The 15,968-nt window shown below is 38.8% G+C and overlaps 1 protein-coding gene across 1 annotated transcript in view; it reads left to right on the top strand.

The window, feature by feature from the left end:
* Positions 1-1,653: 1,653 nt before the first annotated feature.
* The window catches only part of sorcs1 (sortilin-related VPS10 domain containing receptor 1), a 163,340-nt gene continuing 149,025 nt past the window's right edge, over positions 1,654-15,968 (top strand). Inside the window, exon 1 of the mRNA XM_079337819.1 lies at positions 1,654-2,735. Coding sequence (XP_079193945.1) covers positions 2,013-2,735 — 723 coding nt within the window. The 5' untranslated portion in view covers positions 1,654-2,012. The remainder of the gene's footprint in view (positions 2,736-15,968) is intronic.

The raw sequence follows: 15,968 nt of genomic DNA, 5'->3' as shown, positions 1-15,968 counted from the left end.
CGCAGGCCTAGTACGCTAGTGTACAGCTTAACTTCTTTACTTTTCATACATAAATACCTGACTTAGAACATTATACTTTAATGACAAAATTCATAACACTCTTAACCGTTATACTGGTGTCCATGCATATGGTTTTGAGGACATTAAACCCACCTGTATATAAATACAAAGAGGCAATGATAATATACTTGTATTCAGCTCAGCTGCAGGATTTATGCTATAGTATGTTCTTCGCAAGCACCATGCACTCTTGTGAATTGATTGTTTCGCAAAAACATTGTAACAAGTTCAGTGCACTGGAAATTGGCTATAAGTAGCCGTTTTCAACACATAAACATAACAAAATATATTGGGGTCTCATTTTAACTCGTTTAACTTGTTATTTTAGCAATGTACTGTATTTCAAACAACAGGTTAATAGATAATAAAAGTATGAATTCAATAACACAAGAAACGTAAATAAATGTGCAGCAGGCACTCTGTTTTGTAAGAGATATATGGTCTACTTATTTTATTATGATCAAGAAGACCTCTGATTCATGTTACAAAAAAATATGAATTTGCTTTTTTTTGTCCCTTTTTTCAGAGTACATCACAGCAGATTACACAGATCAGAAGTTCCAGGATCCCAACAAATGTACCAACTGTTTTATGACATTGGGTGGTAGAAAGGCTCACCACAAGTCTCAGATGTCACACAGACAGAACCTTTTTTTTAGGTTTGATATAAAAGCCATTTGCAAAGTGAAAGCAACTAAAAAAACATACATTTGTGTACCTCCATGAATCTAAATTAACATTTTTATCAACCATTTAGTAATATTAGTTAATGCCTTAATTACCTAATGCCTTAAACATTTACCTAATTTAATGTAGCCTACAGATTAAGGTTAAGCTATTTCAGGCCTCCTCCTTCCCTTCTCTTCCTAACAGTGAAATGATTCACCTCATAAGGCACCAATCTGCCCCCTTCAGCCCCTCCATTATGGCATCCTCTGCCGTAAAGTCTAAAGCAGACAGCTGTTGGAGTAGTTTGTGACCATTTGTGTGTCCCATTGTGCTACTGAGTGTTCATCAGCAATCACCATAACCTCCAGTCATTAGACATGAAGAGCCGCAGGACCGCTATCAGAGAGATGAACATCCTTTCTTGTTGTTCAGAGTAGCCCTGTCGCCTAAGATACGCATGGCTGCTAGTTGGGACCAAATATTACATTTTAACATGATGTCTCTTTTTTGGCGAAGCATTCAAATATTCATGACTCAGTCCAGACAACATATTTCAGCTCGCCCTCAGCTGATCTGGTGATGAAAAACAGTAGAAATGCAGGATCAGTTGCAAAATACTTGCTGATGGAGGAGTGTTGTGCAGAAAAAAACTATTTTCTGTGTAGGCTCTTAAATTCTTTATTGTTCTTTAATAAGTCATGGAAGATATCACCCCTGACATTGCACTTTATTGGACACATATTAATGTTTTTCAATAACCGTAAAAACCCTGATTGAGACCTGAGAAGCTTGAATGGATCCAGGTTAATCACAGGTAAAATAATTCAGTTTCTGAAGGAACTGACTTTCCTGAAGGGAGGCAGATGATAAAATCTGCATCATGGGAAAAAAGAAGGAAAAAAAGAAAAAAACCCCACCATGAATAGCTTCTTCGAGAATATAGTTGTGAATGAAAATAGAAGAGAAGAAGAACAAAAAGGACTGTGATATTGACTGCTTTAATTATAGAAGACCATATGGTGGAAAGCAACAAATATGGAGAAAGACACAACATTATCTATCTCTCACTCTCAGCTCCTCCCCCATGCGCGCGGGGCTTCATTTGATCAAATCCTTCAACTTGGACCACTTCAGCTGCACTTTTTACAACGCTGCATTTAGGCAACGCCACAACTTGCGTAGCAATTCCACCGCTTCCTTCTCCGAGCGCGAATTCAATCCCCGAGACGAGTGTGAGGAAGAGGGACCATTTGCATCCACAGCAGCTTACTCTGCCGCCGGAGATGGAGAGGGAGGTCAGATTTTACCCAAAGTGGCACAGTTTAACGCGTTGGTTTTTGCTTTTGATGATACTCTGCTGCTTCTATCATGCCGCCGAAGCTGAGATAACTTGTAAGTCATGCCAACCTGCAAATAAGTGGCGTGCACAGGAATTACTTCTGAAATTCGACACAAATAAACCTGCAACAGGATTAAAGAGAGAAGTTTTGGTGCACGGAGAAGGGGCACGGAGGTCCGGGGCTGCAGGTGCCGAAAGTCATCGTCTCCGTTGCGCATCTGGGTCCACCGGATGCGCTCCAGATCGTGCGGAATACACGGAGCCGAGACTGAAACGGAATACGCACTACCTGAGCTCAGAAGGCGAAATTGTTGTTCGTGAGTTAACAAAGACGAAAGTTTCTGATGACAAAATAAACGGTCAGCAAAAAAGCAGTGATGCAGTCATTGCCTCTGCGACCCGGAACAGAAAGCGTACCAGAAGAAATACTGACGGTGGGGGTAATGTCAGATCCCCCGATACCTCCAAGAGTCAAGACCCGGGAGAGGGCACGAGCTCTGCGGCCGGGCGACGAGTGACGCGCTCTGAATTGCACTGGAGCGGTGACGAGCGGAGAGCCGCATCTGCGAGACTGGAGGAGCTCAAACTTAACAGCTCTATGTTCGCCTTAACCGGGGATTCATCTCACAACCAGGCTATGGTGCACTGGTCCGGCCATAACAGCAGTGTAAGTCATTTATCTGAATATTTTTACTTGAAGCATTACTGGGCATATATGTACGAACCCATAGAGGAGGCAGATGTGCGCCCATGTTGGCCTTCAGGTGGGCATACAGCACCCTCAAGACAGAAACCAAATATTAATGTAATACTATGCGCCCTTGCAGTACTTGTGTGTACGTGTGTGAGGAGAGAGTGAAAGAGAGAGAGAGAGAGAGAGAGAGAGAGAGAGAGAGAGAGAGAGAGAGAGAGAAGAGTGTGAAAGATGAGAGAGGAACACACTTCTGTAAACAAACTGTCACTTAAGTAATGAGACATAGCTACAAAGATTGGTAGGTTTCATGTGGAAATTCATTTCCATGGTCCATAAAACGTGGCATTAAGAGAACCTCAAGTCTGATTTATTGTTAATTCAGTGATTTTCTTTAAAGAGGCCACAGTATTCTGATTTTAAATTGTAAAAAAAAGGCCAAAAATGCATTTTGATTGTTTGGGACTTTTATTTAAGTTGTAGAAGGAGAAAGTGACCTATAGGAAGGAAAGAGAAAAGGGTTTTAGGGGGGATCTTAAGGAGCTTCTTTGGGCTGAGCAGCTGAATTGATGTCGGGTTAAAGCTGCTCATGTTGAGCGGGGAGCATCTCTGACCAGAGGGCAGGATTTTCAAGTGGAGCTGGAGGTTGTGGGAGAGGTTAAGCAATTTCAGGCCACCCCCTTCCTTTTTCTGAAGCAAGGCTTCCTCAAGCCACAGGCCTGAATGCAACTTAGAGCTGCTTTTCTTCTTGTAGCTTCTTGCTTGTTTGTTTTGAGTGACATGGTTGAAAGAGTTTCCTATTGGAGAGAAATGGAATTTACAGGATCTCTAAACTTCAGATTAATTGTAAATTCAGTTGTTAAAGCACCAAATCAGATGTCCAGCAGTGGTCTCTATGCACCTGTTTGATTTCTTTCTTTCTTTTTATCATGTAGCCCACCTGTGTATATTAGACAAAAACGCTGCTTCTGACAGGATTAAAGTCACACCTTGGTTTACATATAGAAACAAATGGGGTGATTTGGACAAATATATGTTGCTACATACAAATATCCTTTCAACAGAAAATGTTATGTATTTTAATATTAATGAATTTTAATTAATTGAGCCATTATTTTATTAATTTATGAAAAAAAAACACACATCCTAACCTTTCATGGAAATTTGTGAGTCTTTGTCCCTCTGATACAACCAAAGATATTCAGTTCAAACTAAGATGAAGAGAGCCAATCATTTTGATTATTAGGATAGTTACCTAATAAATGTCATTATACATCCATTACACTATTTGACTATTTGTTCCAGTAAGTATTCAATATCAGTGCTGAAACACAGTTATAGTTTTTGCCTGAAAATAACTCATTTTCAAATAATGCAGGCCTGCACCTGATCACTGAAAATTCTCGTTATAATGTTTCTGCCAAGCACAGACGCAATTCCTGTTTGTGTTTAGCTTCATTTTTAATTGACCGAATGTGTCCTTCACAAGATCATCTCTCATCTCTCAAAGGCTGTCAGACTTCTGTCGCACATTTCCAGATCACTCACAACCGCTGGAATTTATTTTAATGACTGTTACACAGTATATTAAACCCCAATGCTGAACAAAGAGGAGTAAAGCTAGTACCTATCTCATTGGAGCATTAACGTGTTGTGTTCCTCTATACGCTACAGCTGGATGTGTCACTCTGAGCAGTGTCACCCATGGTGCAGCACATTTTATTACTTTGTTTTACTAGCTGCCTCTAATGCAGCATTTTGTCCATTCTTTAGAGACAACAAATACAGGATGTAGGAGACACAGAGAAGCTTTACCTTTTGTTAAATTTAAGCGTGGTTCAGAACCTGTGCAAACATGCTTTATGTCGTATCCTGAGTGATAACTCTAGCCTCAATGCAATTTCAGATTATTGCTTTAAACTTTAATTAAAATTGAAAGAGGAATGACTTCAGGCAGATTAAGCAAAGAAGTACTGAAAGACAGTAGTGCAAATGTATTAATTGCTGCAAGGGCTGATATCTCAACCTTCTGTTCATTCTTCTTCTTCTGTCATATATTTTAATTGGTGTAGACCAGATATTGAAGGAGTTATATGTAACAATGTAATTCTTTCTGGTGGTAAATCTGGTTTCCAAGTGAGAAACAAAATGGAGAATTTGTCTCAAGTCAATGTCCTGACTTTTTCCACAAGCGTACAGCTGTGTTACACCCACACCACTTAGCCATATCTGTAACAAAACCAATTACAGTCAAACATGTATCACCAGTGCCCATGCCCTGCACTGAAATTCCATCCTGCCCCTCCGGTGTTTCTGTGGACTTGACAAAGTGGTGTAGCTTGCGACAAAGTGACCTTACTGGAGAGGCAGGGAAAATAAATATCTTGATAAACCCCCCACCTTTTTAATTTTATTTTATATTGTTATTTTGAAAGTCTCTGCTTCTACCAATTTGTGTGCACCCTCTAAACAAAACAGTCATTACTATTTAGCAGTACTGTTTGATTGTCTGTATCTGAATACTTGTTCAACTATAAAACTATTTGCCCCTATTCTTTCAGTTGATTCACAGAAGTTACTCAAGGAGTGCAAGAATAGAAGATCCTGCATTAAAAATGTAGCGTTGTTGCTATAAGCAGGAACAGGCATCGGTGGTCTGTACAATCTGAGCTGCTGTATAAATAAATGGATGAGACAACATAATGGCATGGAGCTAAAGTGAAAGGGATGCAGATAAGGGCCTCTCTGCTCTTAATGTTTAACCTTTAAGGCATTTACAAAGCGTGTTTCTCAACCAGCCTGCATGACTGGAAGCTTGTATGTCAGATTGGGTTCTAGCTTCTAATTATGACTCACGAAATGTTGGCCACAGGAGTCATATAAGCCTTTATCAGCAAAACAGAAGAACAAATGTATTATGGGTAAAAAATACAAAGCAGTTCATAGGACTGACCTAGATATAGGAAAGAATGACAGTACTGTATGTGTTATTATAAACAAACCATTATGCCTCAGTCCTAAACCATTGTGGTATAATCTCTATGTATGCTTATAGCCAGTTTAGGCCAGCAACATATACATTTAGTATTTCCGTCGGTTGCAGTTTCCTCTGAGCATGTTTTACAAGAAATCTAAAAAAAACATTGAAAATCAGTCAAACTTGTTAGCCAAGTTTTCCATGAGTCCCAATAAATGAGGTGAAAATATAGTTTTCCAAATTGAGGTGAAATTACTAATGCAACCTACAAATGTTCAAGTTGCTCTGTTAGGTATCGGTCCAGAGAATGTCTGCATCAAATTAAAAGACATTAGAAATAATGTTTTTTTTGTTTTTTTTACATCCCTGTCTTTTTGAGGCCCTCCTTTTTTGTGTTAATGCTAACAATTTGTGCATACCCTTGTATGTATTTGTTGATGTTGCTTCATTGGAGCAGGCCAGTCTACTGATTAAGCTCTTCAGCTAAAATGCATTTTGTTCTTGAGATGCCAGTCAGTAATTCAAAATACAGTAACATTTTAACGTATTAATATTTGGTTTTGCCATTCTGTGGAAAACATATTCTGTTTTTTTCTTCCATTTACTAAATAGGACTTTTTGGTGCTATATATTCATATATTCCCAATCACATCTGCCTCACCATAGTAATACAAAAAGAAGCAACATTTGTTTTCCTTTTTTTAATGTTTCAGATGATTTCACGTTTAATTTACCATCAAATAAAGACTTAATTAATTCTACTAAACACTTAGCTTGTTGCTTGTTGTTTTTAAGATTTAAAATAATAATGTACAGAAAAATATTCTGTCCACTGGTTCAAGACTCCATAGAAAGTTGTGGGACATTTGACAATTTGTGCATTTAATTAGTAGTCTGTTAGTTTTTGTTTGATCCTTCATTCACGGCATCTCTAGCTGGCATCCATGGCTGCTGTATATTGCCATGTTTTTGAATACTACAAATGAGAAGTCTCTTCATCTCAGATTTCTGTCTTTGATTATTAATAATTGAAATGGTTCAACAACAATAAAAGCACATTGTGGCCTCCGGTGAAACACTGTCATGTAACAAATTTAAAATATACCTGCAGAAAACAAATACCTGCTGAGTTGTTGGCACCATAATTGAGATTCTGAGTAAAAGGTTACAAGCAAAGAGCAGACTCTCTGTGGGGGCTGGGGAAAATTGCTCAGGTGGAGGTACAGCAGGCACTGGCACCGTATTATTTACATTATGAAATGTCACACATTGAGTACTTTGCTATGTCACTTTGATGTATTCAGATTGACATATTGTCTATCAGTCACAGAAGATTACACTTGATTTTTGTTGAACATAGTTCAACAAAATGTGTATGACTTGAAACTTGTTTTAAAGCAGACAAAACCAAAGTCATGATGTTTTCTAATGGAAAGTCTAAACCATTCAACGTTCATTGAATTTTCACCTCTCACGGTACACAAATCGAGTCTATTTTGAGCTATATATAGATTGGAATTTTACTTTAGGAGTCTTTCTTTTACTCCTCACAGCTGGTAAAAAGGTTAAAGCTGAAACTGGGATTCTGATTTAAAATCAAATTGTGCCTCTCATTTAAGGTTAAGAAGAGGCTGGTTGCTGCCACTTTTATGTCTGTGCTGGATTATGGTGATGTTTTATACATGCATGCCTTCTCACAAGCCTTACATGCTCTGGATACTGTGTATTATAGAGCTCTGAGGTTCATCACTAACTTTAAATCCCTTACTCATCACTGTTTGTTGTGTGAACATGTTGGATGGACTTCTTTGACCCTACGCAGACTTTAACACTGGCGTATTCTTATCTTCAAGACCCTCTAGAGCCCCGTTTTCACCGAGCGGTCCGGCTCGGTTCGTCTCGGTACGGCACGCATTTTGCAGCGTTTCCATAGACTAATCCCGGGAAAGATACTCAAATAACCGATCCGTACCGTCCCACTTTATGGGACCTTTTCATTGGGGTACCAAGAATATCGAGCCGACCGGAAAAGGTGGAGCTAAACACTGCAGTCTGTTGATTGGTTGAAAGAATTGTCACTTCCTGTGTTACGTCGGCAAACAAAATACCGCCGTGTTTAAACCACAGCTGATTGTTTACGTCTGCATTTCTCCTCGAGGCACACAACCTTCTCTGAAACAAAGCTTGACAGAGTTCTTGTAATAAAGAGTCACGTGCCAATGACAAAGTGGATCAACTGCTGGCTGTTTCCAGCGTTGGTTTTGTTTGTGTAGCGTTTTTCTCCTTTGTTAAATTTATTAGTGAGCAGTTAGCTACTATCATATGACACTATTTACATAGCGGCTATCGTCATCCGGCTTACACACCGCCTACCAAATAGGGCACAGGTGGCTGTGAAAGCGCAAACGGGATCGGGCTTAATCGAAACCAAACTGTACTGATCCGTCCCGGACTGCTGTGTGGAAACGGGGCTTTAGTCTGCTTCCTTCATACCTTCTGACCCTCATCAGTCAGAAGAGTACAGATACTTATAATCTTCGATTGCAGGACCTCTTCTTATTATTTGCTCCAAAAGTCCGAACGGAGCTTGGAAAAAGTTTACATTTTCTGGTCCGTTTGGAACACATTACAAAATGAACTAAAACTTAACAAACATCTCTCGTTGGACGCTTTTAAGAGGGAGTTATCGGACTTGGAGGCAGAGACATCTGGCTATAGATGTTCTTCCTGATATGTTTAGGGATGAGTCTGACAAACATTTGCTGCTCAAAACTGTTATTTGTGTCTTTAATGTGCCCAAAGATTTATTTGTGATGTATTTTTTTGTATTTCTATGTTTGGCTGCTTGTTATGTCCAGGACACTCTTGAAAAAGAGATTTGTAATGTATATATTTTTTTATGCTGCCAGAGACGTTTGATATTTTCTGCTAGAACACGTCCAAATAAAAGCGAACAGAATGACGTAAATTATAAAACAAATCCTTTTAGAGACAACAGTACTGTTGCAGCTTTTCACACACAGATGCACAAGTCAGATATATCAAGACATTTTGTCACCAATTAATGAGGAGTCGATCACATGGTGTTCTTCGGAGCGTTGTGAGAAAGATGTTCACATATGCCGTTTTCGTCGACTGTCTTGCACTACTTCTCAGGGTGTTGAGGGAATATGCGTTGTTTATGCGTTTGCGTAGCCATGGCGACGCCCAATTTACTGTCAATCCCACATTGGGTTGACCACAGTCAGGTGTGTTTTGTGAAGTGGTTCTCGACAAATCAAGACTTGATAATGTGCTCATTTTCAGACATCTGAAGGCTGTTGACGACTCATGGAGTAGTAGGCTTGCTGTTAAGTGAATACATTTACAATCTGCCTATCAGAGATCACAGAAATTAAGTGTTGCAATCTAGAACAAACACACACCAAATAACTAGATTTGTGCAGCAGAGAAAGTGTTAAGGTTGCTACAGTATCTGATAGTTTGTACATTTTTAAACATGTTCAAGTTGTGAAAGGACAAAGCATTGATGATTATGTTTAAATATATGATATGTAATTAATAACAACTTGGCAGACATCATACCTCTAAAAAAAAATCCAATCCAAATCCAAAAATCTGTCTTGCCATCAGCTTTAGTTTTTATTCATCCTGGGATTTGCTACATTTCCACCTGATAGTTTGGCACACATTTTAATAGAGTAGCAGTTGACAGAGAATGTATTCTAACAACTGGGGACAGCTTTACACCAATACATGGTTCGATCGCTCAGCAACTCTCTGCATTGAATTTTATTTAGGGCGCACATTCCCTTTTATGTTGTTCTTTCTCACTTCACTGACTATGTAACTTTCTATTCAGCAACATTAATAAACCAAACCTGATGATTGATTAGAAACAAAAAAAATCTCATAAACCTCAGTTGTTTTTTTTTTTGTTTTTTTTTTGTGCTACGAAGCTTTTTGAAAGCATCCTAATGCACTTAACTAAGATAGTAAACCAATAGCATCTGCATGATAGGCTATAATGTGGGGATCTTAATATTAGCATTTAGCTTTTAACATTGAGCTCTGAAGATTTAGAAAACTTAAACAATAAGCCCTGGACATTTAGCTCTGAACATATAGCTCTTAATATTTAGCTCTCAACCTTTAGTTTTAAAACTTTAGCTCTGAACATTGAGCTCTAAACATTTAGTTCTGAAAATGTTGCTGCAGAACATTTAGTTCAGAATGTTTAGCTCTGAACATTTAGCTCTGAAGTCATATATGTTACTAAGCAAATGCTCTTCCATTTTAATTCTGTATTTGCTCTGTTTTGATGTGTTTGAATATACTTGTGTGTTTATGTATTTCGAGGTCTAAGGCAGTTTAAATCAATTTTTAATGTGATATGCTTAAAAGGAGTGAGGTTTTTTTTTAACTCTTTAGTCGGCTTTTTAGTAGACTTTCATATCACAGTTACACAGCTGAGGTTGTTTTTTATTGTGCTTGAAGAGTTTTCAGAAGTTTCTCATTGCAATTGACCTCCATATTGCTTTGGCATGCTGTTCCTCTTTGTTGTTCAGATGACTGACTAACAGATTTCTTTGCTGTCAGGCTCACTCTACACTTCTCAAGTAGAAAATAAATAACCAAGGTGTGAATTGGTATGGAAAGGTTGAGGTAAATGAATTTTATTTGCGGCAAACATTGTCTGTCCTATTGTTGTGCGCATCGTCTCAAAAAGCATGTGGAATACATTCAACAGACATTCTCTATGTTTCAAGTATGTACATATAAAAAGTGTTTATGCTTTGAGGTGAAGGTGGCTCTTTGCCCTCAAAAACTTCGGCTTTCATAAGCTTTTTATGAGAAACCTTTACAAAAAACAATCAAATACATCTTGCAAGAAGGTTGTTCTGACAATCTGCAGAGAAGTGCTGATGCTGTTTTCACCCCAAAAACTCTCTCCCCGATTTACAACCCTATCCACTTTCTCTCCAATAAAGGCAAAAAGCACTGAAAAAAATCTAAAAAAAGAAAAAAGTTCAGGGTAAACGGCATTTTTGAAAGCAATAGTCCCATTATTTCACACCAACTTCATCTTGAAAGTTAAAGTTTCCTGCTGTGAGGTGTATATGTAAATAGGCAACTTAGGAAGATTTTTCTGGCAGCCTGTTCTGAAATTGGAGTCCAGGTGTGAAAAAGGCATTAAAAGAAAGATACATTTATTCTCTGGTTTTATCTCATTCCTTTAAATGATTGTGGCGTGACCTCTCCTGTTCAAGGCCTTCTTTGTGCTGTCATTTTGCTTGTTAAGTTTAAAATACTTTAAATATACATAACTATCACTTATCTTTCCCACAGCTCACTGTGGATTTTTGAGAAAAAAAGACAAATGTTAACTTTAACTTTATTCTTAAATGAAGACATACAATTTTGTGTTAATTCTAGTTTTCCGAGGTCTGTCTGTGTCGCTTTTTGCATATCCCCCATTTACTCTCTTCCCTATACTTGGCACACATGGACCCAATGTAATGTCTCAGACAGCCTCATTCCATGTAATGCTGCAATTACAATGTGAGCTTCTAAATCAGGTTGTGAACATCCAATTGCAACACAAAGAGTCTAATCTGAACGCTTTCAGACGCGTTTCCTAACAAATCGTGCTTCAAAACCACCCAAAACAAAACAGTAAAGTCATACTGATACAACAAACCAAACTGAAGCCTCGGTGTGTGCTAAGCTATCTTTTGGGTTAGTGCCTAGGAGTAATCAGGCAGGCGGACTCTGTCACGCTTCAGTGAGTCGGTTTACTCGCCATCAGGCTGCATTTGCCCACAAACAAACTAGTCCCTCTCTCAAAAGAAGAACAAAATCCCATGTGAGTCATTATTTCCTTTATTCTGAAGTTATACTCTGTTAAAGACTGTCGAGAGGAGTCAGAGTCTTCCTGTAGGCAGACTTTTGACAAAAAATATACAGACTTTATATGGGTAATATGTCAGGGCACTCGGAGCCAAGCCTGTGAGGCTTCAGGAGCGCTCACTTTATTTCAGTAAGTACCCTTGGGTGCTGCTGAGAGCATCGCTTCTATTGCTCCCACCTCTCTGCTTCTCCCTCTTGTGCTCTTTTTTTATTCAATCATGCAATGAAAATATTTCTGCTGGTGCTTTTTCAAAGCCCACTCAATTAGTAGCCCCTTCAATTTACAGTAAGTGGTGGGAATTTGTCTTGTACTGTACACAGATATTTATCCACTCACTGCTTAGTTTATAGAGGACCTCATGAAGGAGGCTGGTGCTTTACAGCATGGTAAAGCACCAGCCTCCTTCATGAGGCCTATGTCTTTAGTTAGCAATGTTAGTAGGAAGAGGGGTATAATTTACCAAAATCTATATCTCACATCTGCATTTAGTGGGTTTAGCTTGAGCATTTGGATGAGGCTGAGGGGATCAACAACTATATTCACACATCTTGCAGTGATAACACATTATTAATGTTACGATATTTGAACTAAGGGAAAACGTCCTTGTTTCTGGAGAGAATACATTTAACTAAAGCACAACCTTTTGAGTTGCTTATGACTCACTTAAAGGCCAAATGTGCAACCTTTTACACCTAAATTTAACATAAATCGTTGTCATGACCGTCTAAAATGAGTGTGACAAGTCACATTGTCTGTGAACGTGTTTTCATGGACAGGACTTGCGTATGAAAGCTCTTAAATTTAACTATGGAAAAGACAAAAAACGCACTGTTCTCGATGTTTATTTAAAGGTCACGTAATGGTTTTTAGATCATGGGCATTCTGTGTAAATGTACATGCAATGTGAAGCTACGAGCATACTAAAGAGTGCTATCATTAGCCTGCTAACACAACAATGCAGCTCGAGTTGTTTTGGTTTCACTCTGGTGCTCAAAGCTGGCATGTATTGGATCAAAAAGTTGCACATTTAGTCTTTAACACTTAACCGTAGGAACTCTGTTAACAGTTTGTATATGTGGTCACAGCATTAACAAACACAGACATGAAGTGCTGCTGCCTCCAGTGTAATACTGTGGTATCTGTGATTCTCTAAACACTGATGGGGATATCAGACAGACTTTTTTGTAGGTTATTAATGGGAATAAGAAGACTGGCAGTCTTGGTTTGTGTCACACAACACAGAGGTGGCAGCATGATGGGCTTCAGGTCATGACTGACATTGCTTGTCCTTCAATGTGACTATTGTGCATGTGCACATCACTATTGGGTAGAATAATGCATGGTTTAGCCTCAACTGTTATGGATCTGTCTGTAAATTGATATCAGTGTCTAATTGGGAACAATAGAGTACAACATTTTTTGCTTTGATAGGTGACATAACTGCAGCATCCCCATGCACTGCACTGTGATGTAATTGACACTTTGATGTAAGTGATGGTGATGGAGGTAATGAGTGTGTTTGGCACAGAGGAGCTCCAAATACCAAAGCACATCTTCAAGCTTTTGCTGCAATGTTGAGCACTGTCATACAGACCAGATTTTGTCAGGACATTTGCCACAGTTAGGTTAATTTATTTTGAAAAGATATAAAGACTGTAACTGGCTATGTTAAGTTAGAGGATTTAAACTTGCTTTAGAATTTCAGAAAAAGACAGATTTGCCAGGTGATGGTTGTGAAGATACATCCTGACTGAATATTTTCAATCTGAGGCTCGAGAATTCAATTGCTGTTCATGGTGTGTGTACTATCTGCTTCCTTTGAAAGTTCTTCCTCCTCCTAGCAATTCAGATTGACAAGGCTGATTCTGGCAGCCATTGCGAGGTAGTCTGCGGTCTTTCTTTCAGGAGGCAGAGAGCCCCATCTCACCTGCTGCATCATTTTCAGAATAGGACGGGACATTTCTGTGACACAAATTGATTCCCTGGCAATCTGTAAACTGCAAGAATGTATGGAGGAAAGTGAGAGTGGTGTTTTTCAAGAGCCCAACATGTTGACTAAGAAGAGCAGATGAAATGGCGATTCAAGTTAATTGAACAAGTGCAACATAATATGTTGACAGCAAGTAATAGAAAAAAGCCATGACCAACACACGGAAGACGAGGCAATACAGGAAATTATCTTCTCAAGTCACGCTGGATGTTGCTTTAGTGGTGTTTATTTCATGCTCAGTTAAAGTAAGAGTCAAGAAGGGATCCTTTGTTGCCCACTCAGACTCTTGAAGTTCATATGATGTGAAATACTTACCGTTCAAAAGAGAGCACAACTGAGCCTTTTTTCCCTTTTTTTCTCAGCCTTTACAGCAGCCCACACACTTCCTGGCTCTACATGTGCATATGACCGACCAGAGCAATTCTCACATATTTTAATGAGTCCATATCACATTGCAGATCATAAAGACCAAATTGTTTTCCTGCTACCTTGTACTAACGTGGCTACTTAAAAAAGTACAAAACAAACTATTAATTGATATACTTCATTATTTCTTTTATTTCCCTCTTAGCTTGCTGGGTGTTGGAGTTCAGACAATGTTGCTCTCTTGTAAGCTGCCAAGCTTCTCAAAGACCAGTGCACGGCAGACATTGTGGCTATAGAACCATTGTGTACATTGTATATTGTGCATTGTATATCCCCTCCTGTGATCAAAACTATACTGGAGAATAAAGGTGGCTGAATAATATAATTGGATATCTGTTAACATGATTAAGAAACTAACAAATAATTGTCTGCTACAAAGTCTTTGTGCTTTCTTATAATTAAGACCTCTGAAACACAATGAAACATTCATCTAACACCTGGCATTTGAAATTATTATTTCAGCGTGTGACTCATGGATGAATTAACAGCTCTGTTTAGTGGAGGAGCATGATGTTGCATTAGTGCTGCAAATTAGCGCAATGAATAATTATTGTAGTTGGTAAAGAGTTAGAGATATTTGTTGATGCAAAGAGAACACTAAGATAGACATGGAGTCTTCATAGAAAAGTTGTTACGATTGCACAAAGGTGAGGAATATTTGGACCCAGGCGCACGACTCAGAGACAGGTTTCCAGAAACAAACAGTGTTCTTTAATGTTCAATGAGTAACAGTGGAGGTGAATATCTTGGGGTCAAAAATAAGAAAAAAAAAACACGTGAAGAGAGTGTGGGTTGAAGAAGGGCAGGCAGGCAGCAGGTGGTTCCAGTTGTTGCACTGATGACGCAGGGGAAGAAAAAAAACCATGAGGGGTTACAAACAGGAACCATCAAAAAAATAAGTTTAGTCTGACAACATATGGGAGCCAAGATACTAGTTACCGCTTTGAGTAGACAATAATCCGGCAGGGAGTGGTTGACGAGACCAGGTATATATACACAGGAGGTTGATGAGAAGATGACATACAGCTGGCTGCCAAACCCCCGCTGATTGCAAACAGACACATGGGGTGAGAAACAGGAGGAGCAAGACAGATCCACAGACAACACACAAGTGGGAGGGCACTATACAGAACAGAATCATAACAAAAGTGGATCAGCCTTACAACTAGAATATATTCCCCCGTTGACTGCAAAGATCTGGTATGATATTGTCAAACTGCATTCAACTGTTGGGAGAGAGTCACCCAACAGTTCTACTGTTGTATGGAGTTTTACATACGTTCATAAAGCGAATGCTGTCAAATGTCAGAACAGAAGAATTTACTCATAGATTTTTCTTTTTATTTATTTGAAGTGTTTCTATTCACGGCAAATGCTCTGCCTGTTTTAAGGTGCATGGCCTAATTTTAGGTTAGGATTCCACAAGTGATTATTGATCATGTTCATGCACTTTCAAGGTTTTAGAGCCAATTTATTCCCTACATCTTCAAAACAATTGGACCCAGTTATTAAAAAATGATAAGGAGTTGAATGAGCAATCTCACTTAAAAAAAAAATGGTCCAGAACACTCTTTGGCAGAGCTGCTACAGCTAGAATTGTAGCTAGGTTTAGCAAATGTTCCTTCTGTAATTGTTGTTTAAGTTATACATTTAAAAAAAGTGTTGGGTTGCCTGGTGGTTAGTGCGTGCTATGCAAATAAGCTATAGTCCTCTAGGCGGTTGTAGTTCTTTACTTTTTCGCTGATTTTTAACTCTATCCACTGTCCTATCTCAGCGCAGTTTAGCAGATGGCTGTTCCGCCATGAGCCCGTGTCTGCAGAAGATTTCTGCCTGTTAAAGGGAAGTTTTTTCTGATGATGGATTAAGCTGGGCTCTTGTAATATAGCCATAAGTAAGGTCCTTTAC

This window comes from Symphodus melops (assembly GCF_947650265.1).
Source record: "Symphodus melops genome assembly, chromosome: 2".
NCBI lineage: Eukaryota > Metazoa > Chordata > Actinopteri > Labriformes > Labridae > Symphodus > Symphodus melops.
The sequence above is the reverse complement of the archived record's forward strand: the minus strand, read 5'-3'. Positions and strand labels throughout refer to the sequence as shown.